The sequence below is a fragment of the Schistocerca gregaria genome, chromosome 9 (genome assembly GCF_023897955.1).
Source record: "Schistocerca gregaria isolate iqSchGreg1 chromosome 9, iqSchGreg1.2, whole genome shotgun sequence".
In the NCBI taxonomy this organism is placed as follows: Eukaryota; Metazoa; Arthropoda; class Insecta; order Orthoptera; family Acrididae; genus Schistocerca; species Schistocerca gregaria.
The window spans coordinates 213,395,485-213,411,881 of record NC_064928.1 but is presented as its reverse complement, the minus strand read 5'-3'; the positions used below and the strand labels follow the sequence as shown (position 1 = coordinate 213,411,881).

At 42.0% G+C, this 16,397-nt stretch overlaps 1 protein-coding gene across 5 annotated transcripts in view; it reads right to left on the bottom strand.

The window, feature by feature from the left end:
- Positions 1-16,397, bottom strand: part of LOC126292212 (zinc finger protein 26-like) — a 71,418-nt gene that overhangs the window by 18,512 nt on the left and 36,509 nt on the right. For all 5 annotated transcript variants that reach the window (XM_049986070.1, XM_049986066.1, XM_049986067.1 and 2 more), the window contains exons 5-6: positions 15,850-16,154; positions 4,332-4,464 (exon numbers count right to left, since the gene is read on the bottom strand). In XM_049986070.1, coding sequence (XP_049842027.1) covers positions 4,332-4,464; positions 15,850-16,154 — 438 coding nt within the window. The remainder of the gene's footprint in view (positions 1-4,331; positions 4,465-15,849; positions 16,155-16,397) is intronic.

Sequence of the window (16,397 nt, the reverse complement as noted above, 5' to 3'; positions counted from 1 at the left end):
CTTTTCATCAGCCAGCAGTACCAGAGTGGTGCATCTTCACTGTGTTTATTTATTGTTAGTCTGCTTTCTCTTAGACAGTAGTGGCGCATTTAATTTTGCAGTGTTTCTTGTGTCACATATGAGTGCTACACAGGAAACATAATTAATTCTCTGCAAAACAAAAATGCGCTCCATAATGAGACCTCTATGCAGGGTACAGGCACATCCAAATATCACACTTGCTATTTACAAATTGGAACGATTTAAATGTGGTGGTAATCGAGTCCTCAGTTCCTCTGACCCACATGTGACCTTCATGTTGGATAGAGCACCTCCAAATATCACACTTGCTGTCTATGAATTACAACACTTTAAATTTGGTTCTAATTGTGTTCTCAGCTCCTCTGAACCACACAAATCACTTCCATACAGAAATGGAATGGAAAGAAACCCTAATAAGCAGCACAATGGCAAGTACCCTCTGCCATGCACTTCACTGTGCTCTGCAGTATATGAATATACTGTGTTTACCGAACTGTAACGTGGGGCTTTTTCCCGAATTTGTCATTTAGAAAATATAGGGTTTTCTTACATTTGCAAATTGAACTATTACTGGTGAGGCGAATTTTTTAGTTTTATAACAGATTAATATATGCATCATCTCACATTTACAGATGAAGGATTGGCAACTGTCATGTGCAGATTTGATTCGAAGAATTTGTAAGGTTTGGAGGGAAAAAGTAAAATCAGCTTGGCCCAACTCTAAGATGAATGTAAAGAGGAGACTGGAAATGGGGCAGGAGCTTTAATTGTGCTGCCAACCACAAGAATGTATATAGTATACCTTGGCTTTTTATGAACATCTACTTTATTAGTTGGAACTGAACTGACTTTAAAACAGACCAAATAGTCTCATCAATAGTACACATTTCAACAGGAGATAAATGAATGCTAACAAAAGTACATTCATATAGAACACTTCAAACTTGGCACAACAAATGAAACACGACCAATAACAGCGCTATAGCTGCTACTGCTCTACAGCACTATTGATTTTTATGGCTGGCTGCAGCATTAATGTGAAGTGGTACAATTTTTTCCAACTCAGCTGTTGGGAGTCAAGATGATAATGCACTTTCGTCATTCTGTTTGGTTATACTGCCAGCACTGTACGAAATTTAAATTGTGACAATCGATAATGGATGCAAATTACAGTGGTGACTCTGTTAAGAAACATGAATCCTCGAGATTTCCATTCAAAATGCAGAAAAAACGATGCTAATTTTAAGTTAATGGTGATTCGCGAAGCAGAGGCTACAAACAAGAGTTTAGCAGGAAGAAATTTTGATGCCATAGAAGTGACTACTTGTAGGTGATGTCAGGTACTAAATTAAATGAGTACCACAAACAAAATTTTCTGGGGACAGAAACAAGGAAGGTTACACAACCTGCAGCAGCAGTTTGTTGAGCATGTGCGAGTGAAATGCAATGAAGGCTTCCTGATTACTTGTGAAATGATCTGACTGAAGACACTGGAGATAAAGAGGAATTTTCCAACTTTGTGTGTCAGCATCACTTAATCAGTCAAAAGAAATGTCTTGACTAATTGCTGGGCAATATGGGAAACACTAGTCAGATGCCCACTTACTTTGGTATGCCACAATACCAGTGACAGATGATGATGATTAAAGTGATCCCACAGATGATTGGCTTGGATAATAAGCAAAAATGGAAGTGATTATGAAAATTAATGTAATCCACTTCTTTTGTTTATATCATTTCTCTTTGCATTATCAGAATGCAGACATACTGGCGATCCCATTGCAGAGGCTCTAAAAAAATGGGGAATCACCTTATATTCAGAATATACATTGAGGTGACAAGAATCATGGAACAGCAATATGCACATATACAGATGGCGGTAGTATTGTGCACACGAGGCATTAAAGGGCAGTGCATTGGCGGAGCTGTCATTTGTACTGAGGTGATCCATGTGGAAAGGTTTCCAATGGGATTGTGACCACATAGTGGGAATTAAGAGTCTCTGAACACAGAATGGTAGTTGAGTAGGATGCATGGGACATTGCATTTTCGAAGTCATTAGGAAATTCAATGTTCTAAGATCCACAGAGTCAAAAGTTTGCCAAGAATAAGAAATTTCAGGCATTACCTCTCACCACGTGCAACATAGTGAGCAACGGCCTTCACTTAATGACCAGGAGCAGTGGTGTTTGTGTAAGAGCTGTCAATGCTAACAGACAAGCAACACTGCATGATATAACCACAGAAATCAACATGGAATATACAACGAACATATCTGCTTGGACAGTGTAGTTAAATTAGGCATTAACGGGCTACAGCAGCAGACGAACGAAGCGAGTATCTTTGCTAACAGCAGAACATTGCCTGCAACACCTCTCCTGGTGTCGTGTACATACCGGACGGACCCTAGAGAGGAAAACCGTGGCCTGGTCAGATGAATCACCATTTCAGTTGGTGATAGCTGATGGTAGGGCTCAAGTGCGGTGCAGAACCCATGAAGCCGTGGGCCCAAGTTGCCGACATGCACTGTGCAAGCTGGTGATGGCTCCACAATGGTGTGGGCCGTGTTTTATGGAACGAACTGGTTCAGCTGAACTGATCACTAATTTGAAATGATTATGTCCAGCAACTTGGAGACCATTTGCAGTTATTCATTAACTTTCATGTTGCCAAACAGTGATGGAATTTTTATGGACGACAATGTGCCCCGTCACTTGATCACAACTGTTTGTTTTGAGTGAATGATTTGGTCACTAATCAAACATTTATGGGACATAATCGAGAAGTCAGTTCACGCACAAAATACTGCACCTGCAATAGTTTCACATTTACAAATTGCTGTAGAGGCAGCACGGCTCAATATTCTGCGGAGGACTTCTGATGACTTGTCGAGTCCATGCCACATCGAGTTGCTGCACTACATCAAGCAAAAGGAGGTCCAAATCAATATTAAGAGCTACCACAAAACTTTTGTCACCTCAATGTATGTGGGTGTAGAGGTACCTAGATCTTATACTTTCCAGCTCTCATCTGGGTTTCTCTGGGAGTCAGAGGTGTACTAATGGTGTCCATTGTCTTTGGCTATTGAGGGAGGAGTTGTATATCCTAAGAATTTGTGGATAGGACACACAACGTGCAGAGGTGTTCCACTGTGAATGGAAGTTTATTATGAAACAAGTATTAAGTTTGCAGCTTTTCTTTTTTGAATTATAGATTTTTTGTTTATTATCAGCCAATGTATCAGAAGAGGAGATCTACAACATGCTATTCAGAGTTATTATGGGCAAAAGGCTCTAAAGGACAAATTATGAAATTTTGCTGTATCAAGGAGCAAATATTAGTTGTATTAGCTTTTAGATTGTACAGTGTGATATAGCTACTATGATTTTCACATAAAAATTGACTTCTTTAAGATATTTGTAGCCTCATTTAGAGGAGACTCATGAAACAAAGAACAACATGTTTTCAACTCCACCAATCACTGATATAGCGGCATTACTCCATTTTTTCTTTTAATGGACGTATGGCATTTTTCACACCAGAACATCAGATCTGTAGGAGGCACATTCAGTGACAAAATACTTTTGTTGGCCTCATGGGTAATTATGTATTAAAAATAAATCAAATAAGGGCATTTTATGCTGTCACTGCAGCTGTTTGAGTGTTGTACTACTCTGAAGTTTACTTTTACTTTACTCTCCATCAATAGTGTCATAATTATTCTATAACTTGTTTCCACAGAGAAATGCATAAATTTTCTGGCAATGTGCATTTCAAATGGCCACTATGACAAAACAAGAACACCCTTATTAATTGTATTTTTACTCTGTAATTTATTTTCACATCTACAAAAAAGTTATCGCAGAACTCCATCAAAACAGTCTGCTATTCTGGCGCAAGAAACACCATAGTTCCATTAAAAATATATATCTAAAAATGTCAGTGCCAGTACTTTCAGTGATTGATTACATTGTGAAGATACACAGGTTTTTGTTTCATGAGCCCCAGATCATTAACTGCCTAAGTGAAAAGAGCTAACAAATATATCTAATGGATGAAAGTTATCTGAGGGGGAAAAGATAGGCACCTCGCATTGTATATTTAAAAACAATGGCAAGTAATACAGCATGTAAGCATTAACAAAACTTAACAATACTACTGAAATGCAGTGAATGACATAAACCCTTAACTGTCTGGTTGTTAATCACTTTCAATGGTGACGGATGGGTCATCTTTCTTTACCTGGTTCAGCATTCTCCATTCTGTACTTTGCTTCTATAATTTCACGTAAGATAAAATTAAGTTCATACCTGTTGCATGAAAGTGCTTGGTGCCACTTTCAGTCCCCACCCTTTGGAAGGTTGGACACCGTGCCCGAGTCGACAATGCATGGCCAGGTGACCCTGCCGTGCAAACACCTTTCCACACAGCACACAAGCAAATCTGTAAATGATATTAAGTGCTTTAAAAACTGTTATCATACTTCATGCATTAAGCATTAAATGATAATGTCTTATTATGTCAAAATCCTTATATTACTTGATTTAAGATGAACTCTGATTACACACAAGAGTAAAACATTAAAGTCTGTAGTGTACAAGGATTAGTTAAAGTTGTAATTAATCTTCCATTTGTTAGCTGGTAAACCTTGAAATCCCCATGCCACATTACTATAACATGCTGCTGGAGGACCCAGGACAAAATGTGCAGAACATTAATAAAGTAAGGTATTGCAAGGAAATTTTTACTCTGAATTTGAGTCGAAGCAAAACTGCAAACATCCATACTGAGTTGGTGTACTACAACACTGCACCATCGTATGACATACAGGTTAGTTGGTACAGGTGCATCCAATGCACTCAAATGAATCAGAATGACAAAGAAGGAATTGGGAAACCATCTCTCTTTGAGGAACTGAAAATTGCACCAGAAGAGGAGTCCCCTGCACTTTAAGCCCAGTGTTTCATAGTTGAAACAACGGTGGAAAACATGCAAACCAGCCATGGATCAGTTTTGAACCACTCTGGTTGTCATGATTTCAGAAACAACAAACGTTTTATGTATATGTGGCTGGAAACAAGGTTCTCATAAGTCACCAGAAGTAGTTACGAACATGAAACAGTACATAAGAAACCATGCAAATGACCACAAGCATACTCTGTCTTGCTCCGATTCATGCAAGGGGCAGAATCCAAACAGAAACTGTGTAATCAAAGTGGAAAATATTTATCCAAAAGTTTTAATATCTAGAGACAGCTATTTGCCAAATGACTCTGACTTGGTATATCTGAATCTAGAGTGAGACTTCGTGGAATTATCATTTAATGCAAATAGCTGAAAAGAATACGTCACTCATCCACAAACGAAGTGGCTTATATGGTTCTAGTGTGACCAGTTCTTGAGTACTGTTCGTCAACCTGGACCCTTATCAGGTAGGACTGACAAAAGAAAGAAAGGAAGAAAGAAAGAGAGAGAGAGAGAGAGAGAGAGAGAGAGAGAGAGAGAGAGAGAGAGAGAGAATCCAACACAAAGCAACACATTCCTTTCTTCACGAGAAGAAGTTGGCATGAAAGAGTTACAATCATGCTCAATAAACTTCGGTGAAAGCGTTACAATCATGCTCAATAAACTTCAGTGACAGACTTTACAAAAGAGGCATTGTGCTTCATGGAGAGATTTACTATTGAAATTTCGAGAGTTCCGGGAAGAGTCGGAAAATATGTTTTATCTTTTCAAATCAAATCACCTTGCACAATGAACACAATAAGAAAATTTGAGAAATTAAAGCTAATATAGAGGTCTATTGAAAATGATTCTTCCCACACACCATTAGCAAGTGCGACAGTAGGAGGGGGAGGGGGGAAATCACTCAGTCATGCCAGAAGCACTCCCCACCACAACCTGTTAGGTGGTCTGTGAAGTATGACATAGTTACAGATCTCTTGCAAAGCATTTTGAACGCGACAAAAGTCACTGCCCGCTGGGTTCTTTGACTGCTCATATCCATTAAAAAAGGTCCACCGAACTGATGCAGCAATGGAAATAGTCTGTGGGTGGGAACTGGCCTGACAGGTCTGAGTGCCGAGTGTATCAGTACACGGCCAGACAAAGTGCAAAGCAGGCAGTGGAAATACGGAGTCACACACCGAAAGCGGTGATCACCTAACTGTCATCAGGCAAGTTGATGCTGAGTATTGTTTTGGGAGTGCTATGACGAGATGCTAATAGATAATGTTCACTGCGGGCAAATCATCACAGTAGCACACTCCCAAAACCTCCTAATGAGTTTATGGAAAGCTGTAAAAATGAAGTGTTGCAGGCAGCTGTTGGAAGGATTATTTTTTCTCCACCACACTATCAAAGCTCATTCTACACATGACACAAATTTTACATCATCCTCATATTCTGTTGACAAACAGGGGGCCTGGACAAAATTTGGAAACACTAAAAACAGGTCACATTACCGTGCCTCATAGGGAGTAGGAAAACTGTCTCTCGTGTTAGGAGAAGAGCCAACACCATGTTACGAGTGGAGGCCGAAATGAACGCGTCTTAGCTAACACAGGCTGGCGTGAGGAGGTAAGAACCACACTGACGTGAGGTCTGGAACATGACAAGGAATGAGAATTCAGAAAGCAGACTTAATTAGTTTCGTACTTAACTTTAATCCATTAATGACAAACGTCGCTCTTGACGGTACAGGATTCACAATGTTATCTGTTCAGAATACATTCTTGAAATAATTATAGTAACTGAATATGGCGTCTAGCTAGGTCGTAGCAAATGACGTAGCTGAAGGCTATGCTAAACTGTCATCTCCGCAAACGATAGTGCATGTAGACAGAGAACCATCGCTAGCAAAGTTGGCTGTACAACTGGGGTGAGTGCTAGGAAGTCTCTCTAGACTAGACCTACCGTGTGGCAGCGCTCGGTCTGCAATCACTGATAATGGCGACACGCGGGTCCGACGTATACTAGAGGACCACGGCCGATTTAAAAGCTACCACCTAGCAAGTGTGGTGTCTGGCGGTGACACCACACTGTCAGCATTCAAATCGCCTTTCAGTCATCTTGTAATTTATAAATACAGGTCTCACACGGTTTTCAAGAGGAAAGTTTTAGCATTCTTTTCACAAAATAGTGGCAAGTTCAGGTACCAACGATGGAGAGCAATAGCATGCCCCCTTTTCTCCCGAGCAGATCACGAAGGCCCAATAGTAGTGAGATGTGGTGGCAGTGGTGGCCAAGAGTAAGGTGACAATTCATCCTGGTGCTCGCAAAACCAGCCCTACTAGGTCCTGTCATTTCAGAACACAGCATCACCTTTGGGAGACAAACATACCCTGGATGCATCTGATCAGCCAAAATGGTCAGTTATGCAATATTGCAGTACTGTAATCATGGGGGCCATGGAATATCTCACTATTGCTGCCCAAATAATCACCGAACCACCACCGTGTTTCACTCTTAGGACATATACTTGGCCAGAAGCTGGGAACAGTGTGAAATAAGACTCATCCAAACAAATGACATTACTCCACAGTGCCAAAGCCCAGGTTTTATGGCTTTGGCACCACATTTTCCTGATAAGGCCTTTGCATCCTGTTTGTGCTTCAATTCCAGTTTATGGAGCTCCCTTTGTATTCTTTTTGGTAGTGTCAGGGTTCAGGAGCATGACATTCAGTACTCCAATGACTTTGGCAGCTGTCATCCTCTATTTTTCGTCGCAATCCCCTTCAATGACTGTAACTATCACTCAACACACACTTTCATCTGCATTGGGGTGTATCAAATGACTTTTCCCACTTTTCCCTTTTTGCATTATAGATCTTTGATATAATGCTCTTGAAGCACTAAACACTTCTGCTACCTCAATTATGGAAGCGCCTACCATACGAGCACCACCAATTTGCCCGTGTTCAAATTCACTTAGCTCTGACCTAATACACTCACAGCTACACACAACTGTTCTAGCCGTGACTGTCACTTAAAACATACTGAGGACATTGCACAGGTGCCATTGTGTACAAATACAACATTGCAACAATATTATGAGAAGGAAAGTTACTACTCACTATATGGTGAGTAGCAAATTTCCTTCTCATAATATTGATATATTTCATCTTGGATTTTCCATTGCAATGTGTAAGCTTGATTAGCATATGTATTTATGCTCAAGCATGCATACCAAAGTTATAACTGATTGATTGTGGGGTTAAGGGAGCAAACAGCAAGGCCACAGCTCTTTATCCAGGAGCAATTCATCCAGAATTAGTTATATCTGCAAAGAGTGTGTTTTGATGATGAAAGTATGTACGAGTGGCACAACTGAAAACTTGAAGGCAACACTGATGCTAAAGGTGAGAAAGAATTTACAGAGAAGTGCACGGATCAGGCCATTATGTAGGTCAGCTCATCCAATGGGAGGGAAGCACTACCCTGCATCTGACCCCCACAAGGCTGATGAAGGACGAAGACAGTTGCGTAGCAAAGAATATCGTGTAGTCAGCAGATTCAGGTGGCCATCCCCAGGGCTCTTAATGCGATCAGTCATCCCACCCACATCTGTCCCACATATACATCAGCTTAATTACTCTGCATTTCACCGTTAAGTGCCTGGCAGAGGGTTCATCAAACCAACTTCAAGCTATTTCTCTACCATTCCACTCTCTAACAATGCATGGGATGAACAAATATTTAAATCTCTCCATACGAGCTCTGATTTCTCTTTTTATGTTATGACGCTATGTAAACTGGAGCCGACAAAATAATTTGACACTCTGAGGAGAAAGTCGGTGATTGAAATTTCATGAGAAGGTCCTGTCACAACAAAAAATACCTTTTCTTTAAAAAAAAATGATTGCCACCCCAAATTGCATATCCATGACACTCTCTCTCCTATTCTGTGATATTATGAAATGTGCTGGACCTCTTTGAACTGTTTCAATGTCCTCCGTCAATCCTATCTGATGTGGATCCCACAACGCACAGCAGTACTTCACAAGAGAGTGGACAAGTGTATTGCATGCAATCTTTTTAGCAGACCTGTTGCAGTTTCAAAATGTTCTGCTGATAAATTGCAGTCTTTGGTTTGCTTTCCCGACAGCATTACCAATGTGATCATTTCAATTTAAGTTATTTGTAATTGTAATCCCTACGTATGTAGTTTAATTGATATCCTTTACATTTGTGTGATTTATTATGCAATCAAAATTTAATGGATTTGTTTAATTACTTAGGTGAATAACTACACATATTTCATTATTTACCGGATTTACTCGAATCTAAGCCGCACTCGAATCTAAGCCGAATCTGAAAAATGAAACTCAAAATCAAGCAAAAAGAATTTTCCATAATCTAAGCCACACCTGAAATTTGAGACTCGAAATTCAAGGGGAGAGAAAAGTTTTAGGCAACACCTCCAAATCGAAACAAAGTTGGTCCATTGTAAAATGAGACACAATTTAGGTCGAATGAATGATGATACAGCTACAGCATACAGTAGTTTGGTTCGAGTCGTAAGCTTAGCAGTTAAGCTATACCAGGTAGCCATTGCTATGCGTCAGGCACTCCAACCGTATTTATACGGGTACCCTACCTTTTTCATGTACTTCGTCTGGTGTGAATTGATTGCTTATTTTTCTTTTATATGATAAGTGCTGTTCTCTTTATTATAGGTTTTTACGTCACTCTAAGCTAAAAAATGTATTACTATACTGTGTCATGCGTTGTTTGTTGCATTCTTTGTTTACGGTCTGTCGCCACTAGCGGCATGGCTTGCTTTTGTGCACACTACCGCCACTTAAAAAAAGAGAGAGAGAGAGAGAGAGAGAGAGAGAGAGAGAGGAATCGTCTCATTAGCAAAACAATGGCGAAAGACTGCTATTTGTTGTTACTTACACTGCTGCTTTCTTTGATAATGATCAACAAGAACCAAATAATAGAATGCGTATGATAGAGGATGTTTTGAATGAGAGTTTAGCAAAAAATTTTCTCCGTTTGCAAATCTTTGCAGACGCCTCTTTAGTACATTACATTCTGCACAGAAATGACAGTCATCTTAAGATTTAAAAATCTAGTCAATTGCCGTGCTTCATTTCTGACTGTATAACTATTAGGCACAAGAATAATACGAATATAAATATGACATGATATGTATATTCTTCCGTATTTTCTGTTGTCTCACTCTAGTTTCATAGTTTATTAGGCAGACAGGTTTTAAATGAGATATCAGCAAACATGAAAGAATACATGGCAAAATGTTTATATTCATATTATTCTTATGGTGAAGAGAATATTGCATGTGATTCACAATTCATAAAAGTTACTATTAGCAACCATCTCTTCTCACAGGTAAGAAAAAATTCAGAACATAGAGTTGGCCATATTGACAAACATCCCAAACAGTCTTGCCAGTCGGATTTTTGTAGTACATTGAAATGCTGCTAAATTCGAAGATGAGCAATACTTAATTTGTATTTACTTCGTTGGATAATGTATGAAAATGCAGTGGTCGAAACTCGGGGCGGAGAAAAAAAAGCTCGCCTTCCATTTTTTTTTTTTTAAACCGACGCAGAGGTTTTGGCGCCAGTATTTATCTTCGTGCCTGCAAAGCATGCCTGTGTAACACTACATATATTCGACGGCAGAAGTTAGTTGTGGCGGCACCTACCAACATTTTTCAGAGCTTCCGCTTACTTTGCACTCGATTCTAAGCCGCAGGCGGTTTTTTGGATTACAAAAACCAGAAAAAAAGTGTGGCTTAGATTCAAGTAAATATGGTACATGGAGAGGCGGTGTGCAGCCTTGTCGAGAAGTGACGTTGTGGATGAAACAAGGAAACAAGTCGTTTGTAATCCGTAACAAGATGAAATTTGGATCCATAGAGAAAAACACCAAACTTATGAAGCGCATAAATAATGGCCAGAGCTTCTTTTTCAATTTGAGAATGCTTTTGTTGCGCATCTGTGAGTGTTTTGGAGACATAAGCAATGGGCTTTTCAGAACCGTCAGAAAAACAGTGCACAAGCTAGAACAAGTAAAGCATGTTTTGGAAAGAAAAGTGTGTCGGGCATTAGATTGCAGTATTGAAGATTCTGTCCATAGAAAAGAAAATTTTGATGATGAAATTGTTAAGGGAGCCAAAGATTTTGATGACACAATGTTCTTAATGAAAGAAAAAGTGGCTAGTGTAAGAGCACTTGAAAAAATTCAAATTTTAACTTTAGCTCCATGCTCTTGGTCAGAAGAAAACATAATGTTAGATTTCAATGTTAGTGAGTATGTGGTTTGGTTTTGTTTTGCTTTAGGGCGCAAAAAACAACTGGGGTCATACACGCCCAAGACAAAACTATTGAACATGAAGACAGAGGGCAGATAAAAACAACTATATGTCAGTCCCAATTGACATAAGAGAATAACAGCTAAAAACAGGCACATTGAGAAAGTGCTAAAAAGACACCATACATAAAGGGAGGTCCAAAACTAAAAATTAAATGGCCTTTACTACATTGCTTTAGCAGATAAAAAGTAATACACAGTCGACAGCATGTGTGTCATTTGCTAAAACGGCCAATAACTCAGAAGGCAGACCCAAGTGGGAACGTCAATAGTTGAAAAATGGTCATTCTGTCTGGAAGTGGCGGACAGTTAAAATTTGGGTGCAATGTGGACATAGTAGTGGGGGAGAGCCACTTATCAAATTGTGATGGCTTAAAAGGCAGTGCCCAATACACAGCGTAGTTAAAATGACCTCCTGGCGGGAGGACCAAGAGGAAGTCGTCAGAGCCGCTGGCAGAGGCTTAATAAGCTGGAGCTTATTCCCGTGAGAGGAGGACAATTTGCGATGCCAAAGGGACACCACTTACTGTCAGAGAGCCACACAGAGATCACTGGAGGGAGTATAGGAATCAACGACTGGGGACTGCAGCCTTAGCAGCAATGTCAGCAGCCTCGTTTCCTGGCAGACTGACATGACCAGAAACCCACAGACTCTTCACACTGGCTCCACCAAGAGTGAGCAAGTGACAGTTCTCCTGGACCCGTTGCACTAAGGGATGGGTGGTGTACAGCGCACATACTTCGAAGGGTGCTGAGTGAGTCGGAGCAGAGGACACAATTGAAAAGTCTGTGTCCGCGGATGTACTACGTGGCCTGATACAGAGCGAAGAGCTTGGCTGTAAATACTAAGCAGTGTGTCAAAAGCCAATATTGAAGGCACACTTGGCCCCACGGTCAGTCTGAGAGCCATCAGTGTATACAAAGGTATGATCGAGAAGTTCCATACGAAGGTCGTGAAACTGAAGGCGATAGAGCAAGGCTGGAGTAGAGTCCTTAGGAAATGAAAGAAAGCAAATGTAAACATGGGCCACTTCACAAAGCCAAGGTGGGGAAGAGTTCACAACCACCAGGAAAGTTGCAGGTAGTGTGAAGCTAAGCCGCCATAGCGAGTGGTGAAAGTGGACTCCAGGAGATAATAGAGAAGAGGGATGCACCCCATATCGGCAAACAAAGGAATCATCGAAGAAGGAGGCATAGGATGGGTGGCCATGCATGGCAGGAAATGGCATGGATACCTGCTGAGGAGAAAGTCACAGCAGTAGGACAGTGGTAGTTCAACAGCTTTAGCATACAGACTCTCAACCGGGCTGGTGTAAAAGGCACCAGTGGCCAAACGGATGCCACAATGGTGGATAGTGTTGAGAGGACAAAAGAGGGATGGACAAGCAGACGTGTAAACAAAGCACCCGTAGTCAAGTTTCACATGGACAAGGGACCAATACAAACAGAAGAGGGTGGTTCGATCTGCACCCCAGGAAGTAACATTGAGGGCACACAGGACATTGAGGAACAGCGTACAACGGGCTGTCAGATAAGACAAATGGGCATACCGAGGGTATTTCCTATTGAGCATGAGCCCCAGGAATTTCGTAGTTTCAACGAATGGAAGGGCAACAGGCCCAAGATGGTGGTAGAAACCAATTTCATACAGTTGGTTTTGTTGGTGGAAAAGCGAAAGCCACTGTCAATTCCCTAGGAGTAAAGACGATCAAGACATCGCTGAAGATACCGCTCAGGGAGACAGGTCTGTGGAGAACTGCAATAGATGGGGAAATCATCAACTAAAAGGGAGCCAGAAATGCCCGGCAGGAGACACGTCATTATAGGGTTAATGGCGATAGCAAAGAGGATGACGCTCAGGACGGAACTCTGAGGCACACCATTTTCCTGGATAAAGGTGTCTGACAAGGCAGAACTCAGATGCACCTTGGCAACTCGGTCTTTTAAAAATTCCTGAAGGAAACAGGGCAAGAGACCACAGAGGCCCCACGTACAAAGAGTACGGAGGATACCAGTTTCCTGGCAGGTGTCGTAGGCCTTCTCCAAATCGAAAAACATGGCCACCGTCTGGGATTCCCGAAGAAAACCATTCATGACAGAGGTGGACAAAGTAACGAGATGGTCAGCTGCAGAACCCCGCACTCAAAATCCACACTGTGCATCCGTCAGTAAATTGCGAGTCTCGAGCCTCAATACCTGCCAGGCATGAATCACGCATTCCATCACCTTGCAAATGCAGCTGGTAAGAGATATGGGGGTGGAAACTAGAAGCAAGGGATTTGTCTTTACCGGGCTTAGGCATGGGTATCACGGTGGCTTCACGCCAGCGGCTGGGAAATGTGCCCTCCGTTCAGATGTGGTTGTACGTGTTAAGCAGAAAGTGCTTGCCTGCAAGAGAAAAGTACTGCAACATCTGAATGTGGACAGCTTCTAGCGCTGGGGTGGAGGATCGAGAGAAACTGAGAGCATGATCTAGCTCCCTCATGGTAAAGGTGGAATTGTAGCACTCACGATTCAGAGAAGAGAAGGGTAACGCCCAAGCCCCCTCCACTTGTTTCCAATCAAGGAAGGCATAGTGGGAAGAGCTCAAAATGTCTGCAAAATGGTGACCTAAGGTGTTGGAGATACCAATAGGGTCCACGATGATTATTCATGCTTTTGACAGGGGGTCACATTAATGTGAATGGATGGTATGTGTGGTGTTTACAAGGAATTAAACATCAATTATTAGGGTTACTGAAACTATTGAGTGTTACAGTAAATACTGCCCATTGGGGCATCAATGGGTGAGTTGGGGATTCGGCGTCTACTGCAGTGTGGGCTTACGCTGTGGGTCGGCGCTGTACAAATGCCATCCTGTCTGGTTGGAGATCCAGATGCAGCACCAACGGACCGTGCGTCGTACTCAGGCCTGCCCAGCCACAGATTCACTGTGCATCTACTATATGCTGCGACAGTCTGCCAGCCTGCTTTGTCTACAACGTAGCCAGGCCCAGCTGCCTCACCAACAGCTGACCCAAGTGAAGCACGACAGCCCATGAATGTTTGCCTCACAAGGCCGCCCCACTATCAATCCGTGTTGGGAGCTGTGACTGCTGGTTATGTCACATCCACATGTCACACACCACAATTTGTCGCGCACAACTCGTTGTCTGTCTCGTGTAGGCACGAGTCTTCTGTAATACATTACTGAGAAATAAATGAAGGATTAAAGTGCCTTCGAGCAGTCCGTAACTTGGAGGCCCAACTACCTACACCAAAGAACCCCAGTGCCCCAACACTTGACAGAATTAAACAATAAAAAGATCTTTAAAAAAAAACTCTCTTACTTCTTTCGAAACAAAACTGTTTGTATAGCATATATGGGCAAGGGCAAAGTCTGCCGGAGATGAAATCTGGATGAATATGGATAGAATGCTGCAAAGCATATGGGGTACAACTGGGAGGACAAGAGGGATGACAGGAACCACATGGGGTGTTTAACTCTGGAAGGATTATCCGAGACTGGAGATTGAGGTGGAAGAAAGGAAAATTGGAGAAAGAAATTCACTTTGAGCATTAGGCCAGAGATTGATGACAGGGGAGGATAAAGTAGAGGATAGAGAGTCAGCTGTGGAGCAGACAAGAGATGACAATAGTGAAGATCTTGGAAGAAGTGCAGGAGACAAGAAGAGAAAGGCTGCAGAGGTTCTGGTAGGAGGAGAGGAAAACGCAATCCATGAAGGGGCCTACAGAAGCCATAACAGGAGAAGCAGAGGAAGGAGGACAACAAATGATGGACTACTACAACATAAGACAAATTACAGTTTAATGTGGTGTACAAAATGATATGCAATGTACATAAACCACAAAATACGTTCTTAAAACAGAGAAAAAGAAACTCTTACAACCATACAGACATATATGAGGCTCTTTTTTTCTACCTCCAATTGGGTGTGAGTTTAAACGACTGTGAAAATCTGACAAAGCTTTGCACAAATGTGCTCCACAGAGTCTCTAATAGGCCGCCAACTGTGCTTAGCTGAACACTTCATGTGCAACAATGGTATACCTGCAACATTTTCGATGGAAAGTGTTTGGTCACCCACTGTGCAGCCCAGACTCAGCTCCCTCTGATTTTCATCTCTGCCCACACAAATAGTTGGCTAAGAGAACAGCATTTTGGCACAGAGAGCTAGCTGCAGACCAGCGTACAGGATTGGCAGAAAGCACATGCCACTGCCTTCTATTACAAAGGTATTGGAAGGTACCAAAATACAATAAATGTATAAGTTGGAGTGATTACTAGATAGAGGAGTAGCTGGGAACTAAATGTTGATATATGCCTATAATATTGATGTATAAAATTAGAATCTGTTAAGTGCTTGTTATTAAACATATGTGCAATTTTCTGGGCTTGTGATAGAAATTTAACTTAATCCATTCAATGTATGTCGTCTGCAGACCCTTTAAATATCACGGTACATTAGAGGCAGAGTGAGTACTTACCCGAACTCCTGGGGTGGGACGACGGTGGCAGCGGGCCGCGGTATCACCGGCCTGGCGACAGGCAGTGCAGACAGTGGGGGTGGCTGCACCGGCTGCGTGACGGTGTAGCGCGGCTGCTCGGAGGTGGTGGCCTGCGAGAGCGGGTGCGACACCGAGACGGCGACCGCCCCCGCCTGGCTGTGCGGCGGCGCGTGCTGCGCCATGTGCTCCATCAGCTGGCGCAGGTGCGCAAACTGCTGCCCGCAGCAGCCACAACCGTAGGACATGCCGCTGCCGGAGGACGACGTAGGGGATTGGTGGGGTGGCTGAAATATGACACATATTGTTCAGAGACATCTTGTCGAGGATTGTATGTTCTACATTACAGGTATTTTTAATACTAATTGAATAATGTAAGGACCAAAGCTTAAATAAAAATAAAGACCCTGGTGGGGATGACATTTCCTCAGGCCTATCGAGATACGTCACAGAGACAGCCGTGACAAGACTATTTCATCTTGTGTGCGAAATCTACAAAATGGACCAAATACCCTCAGACTCGAAGAATA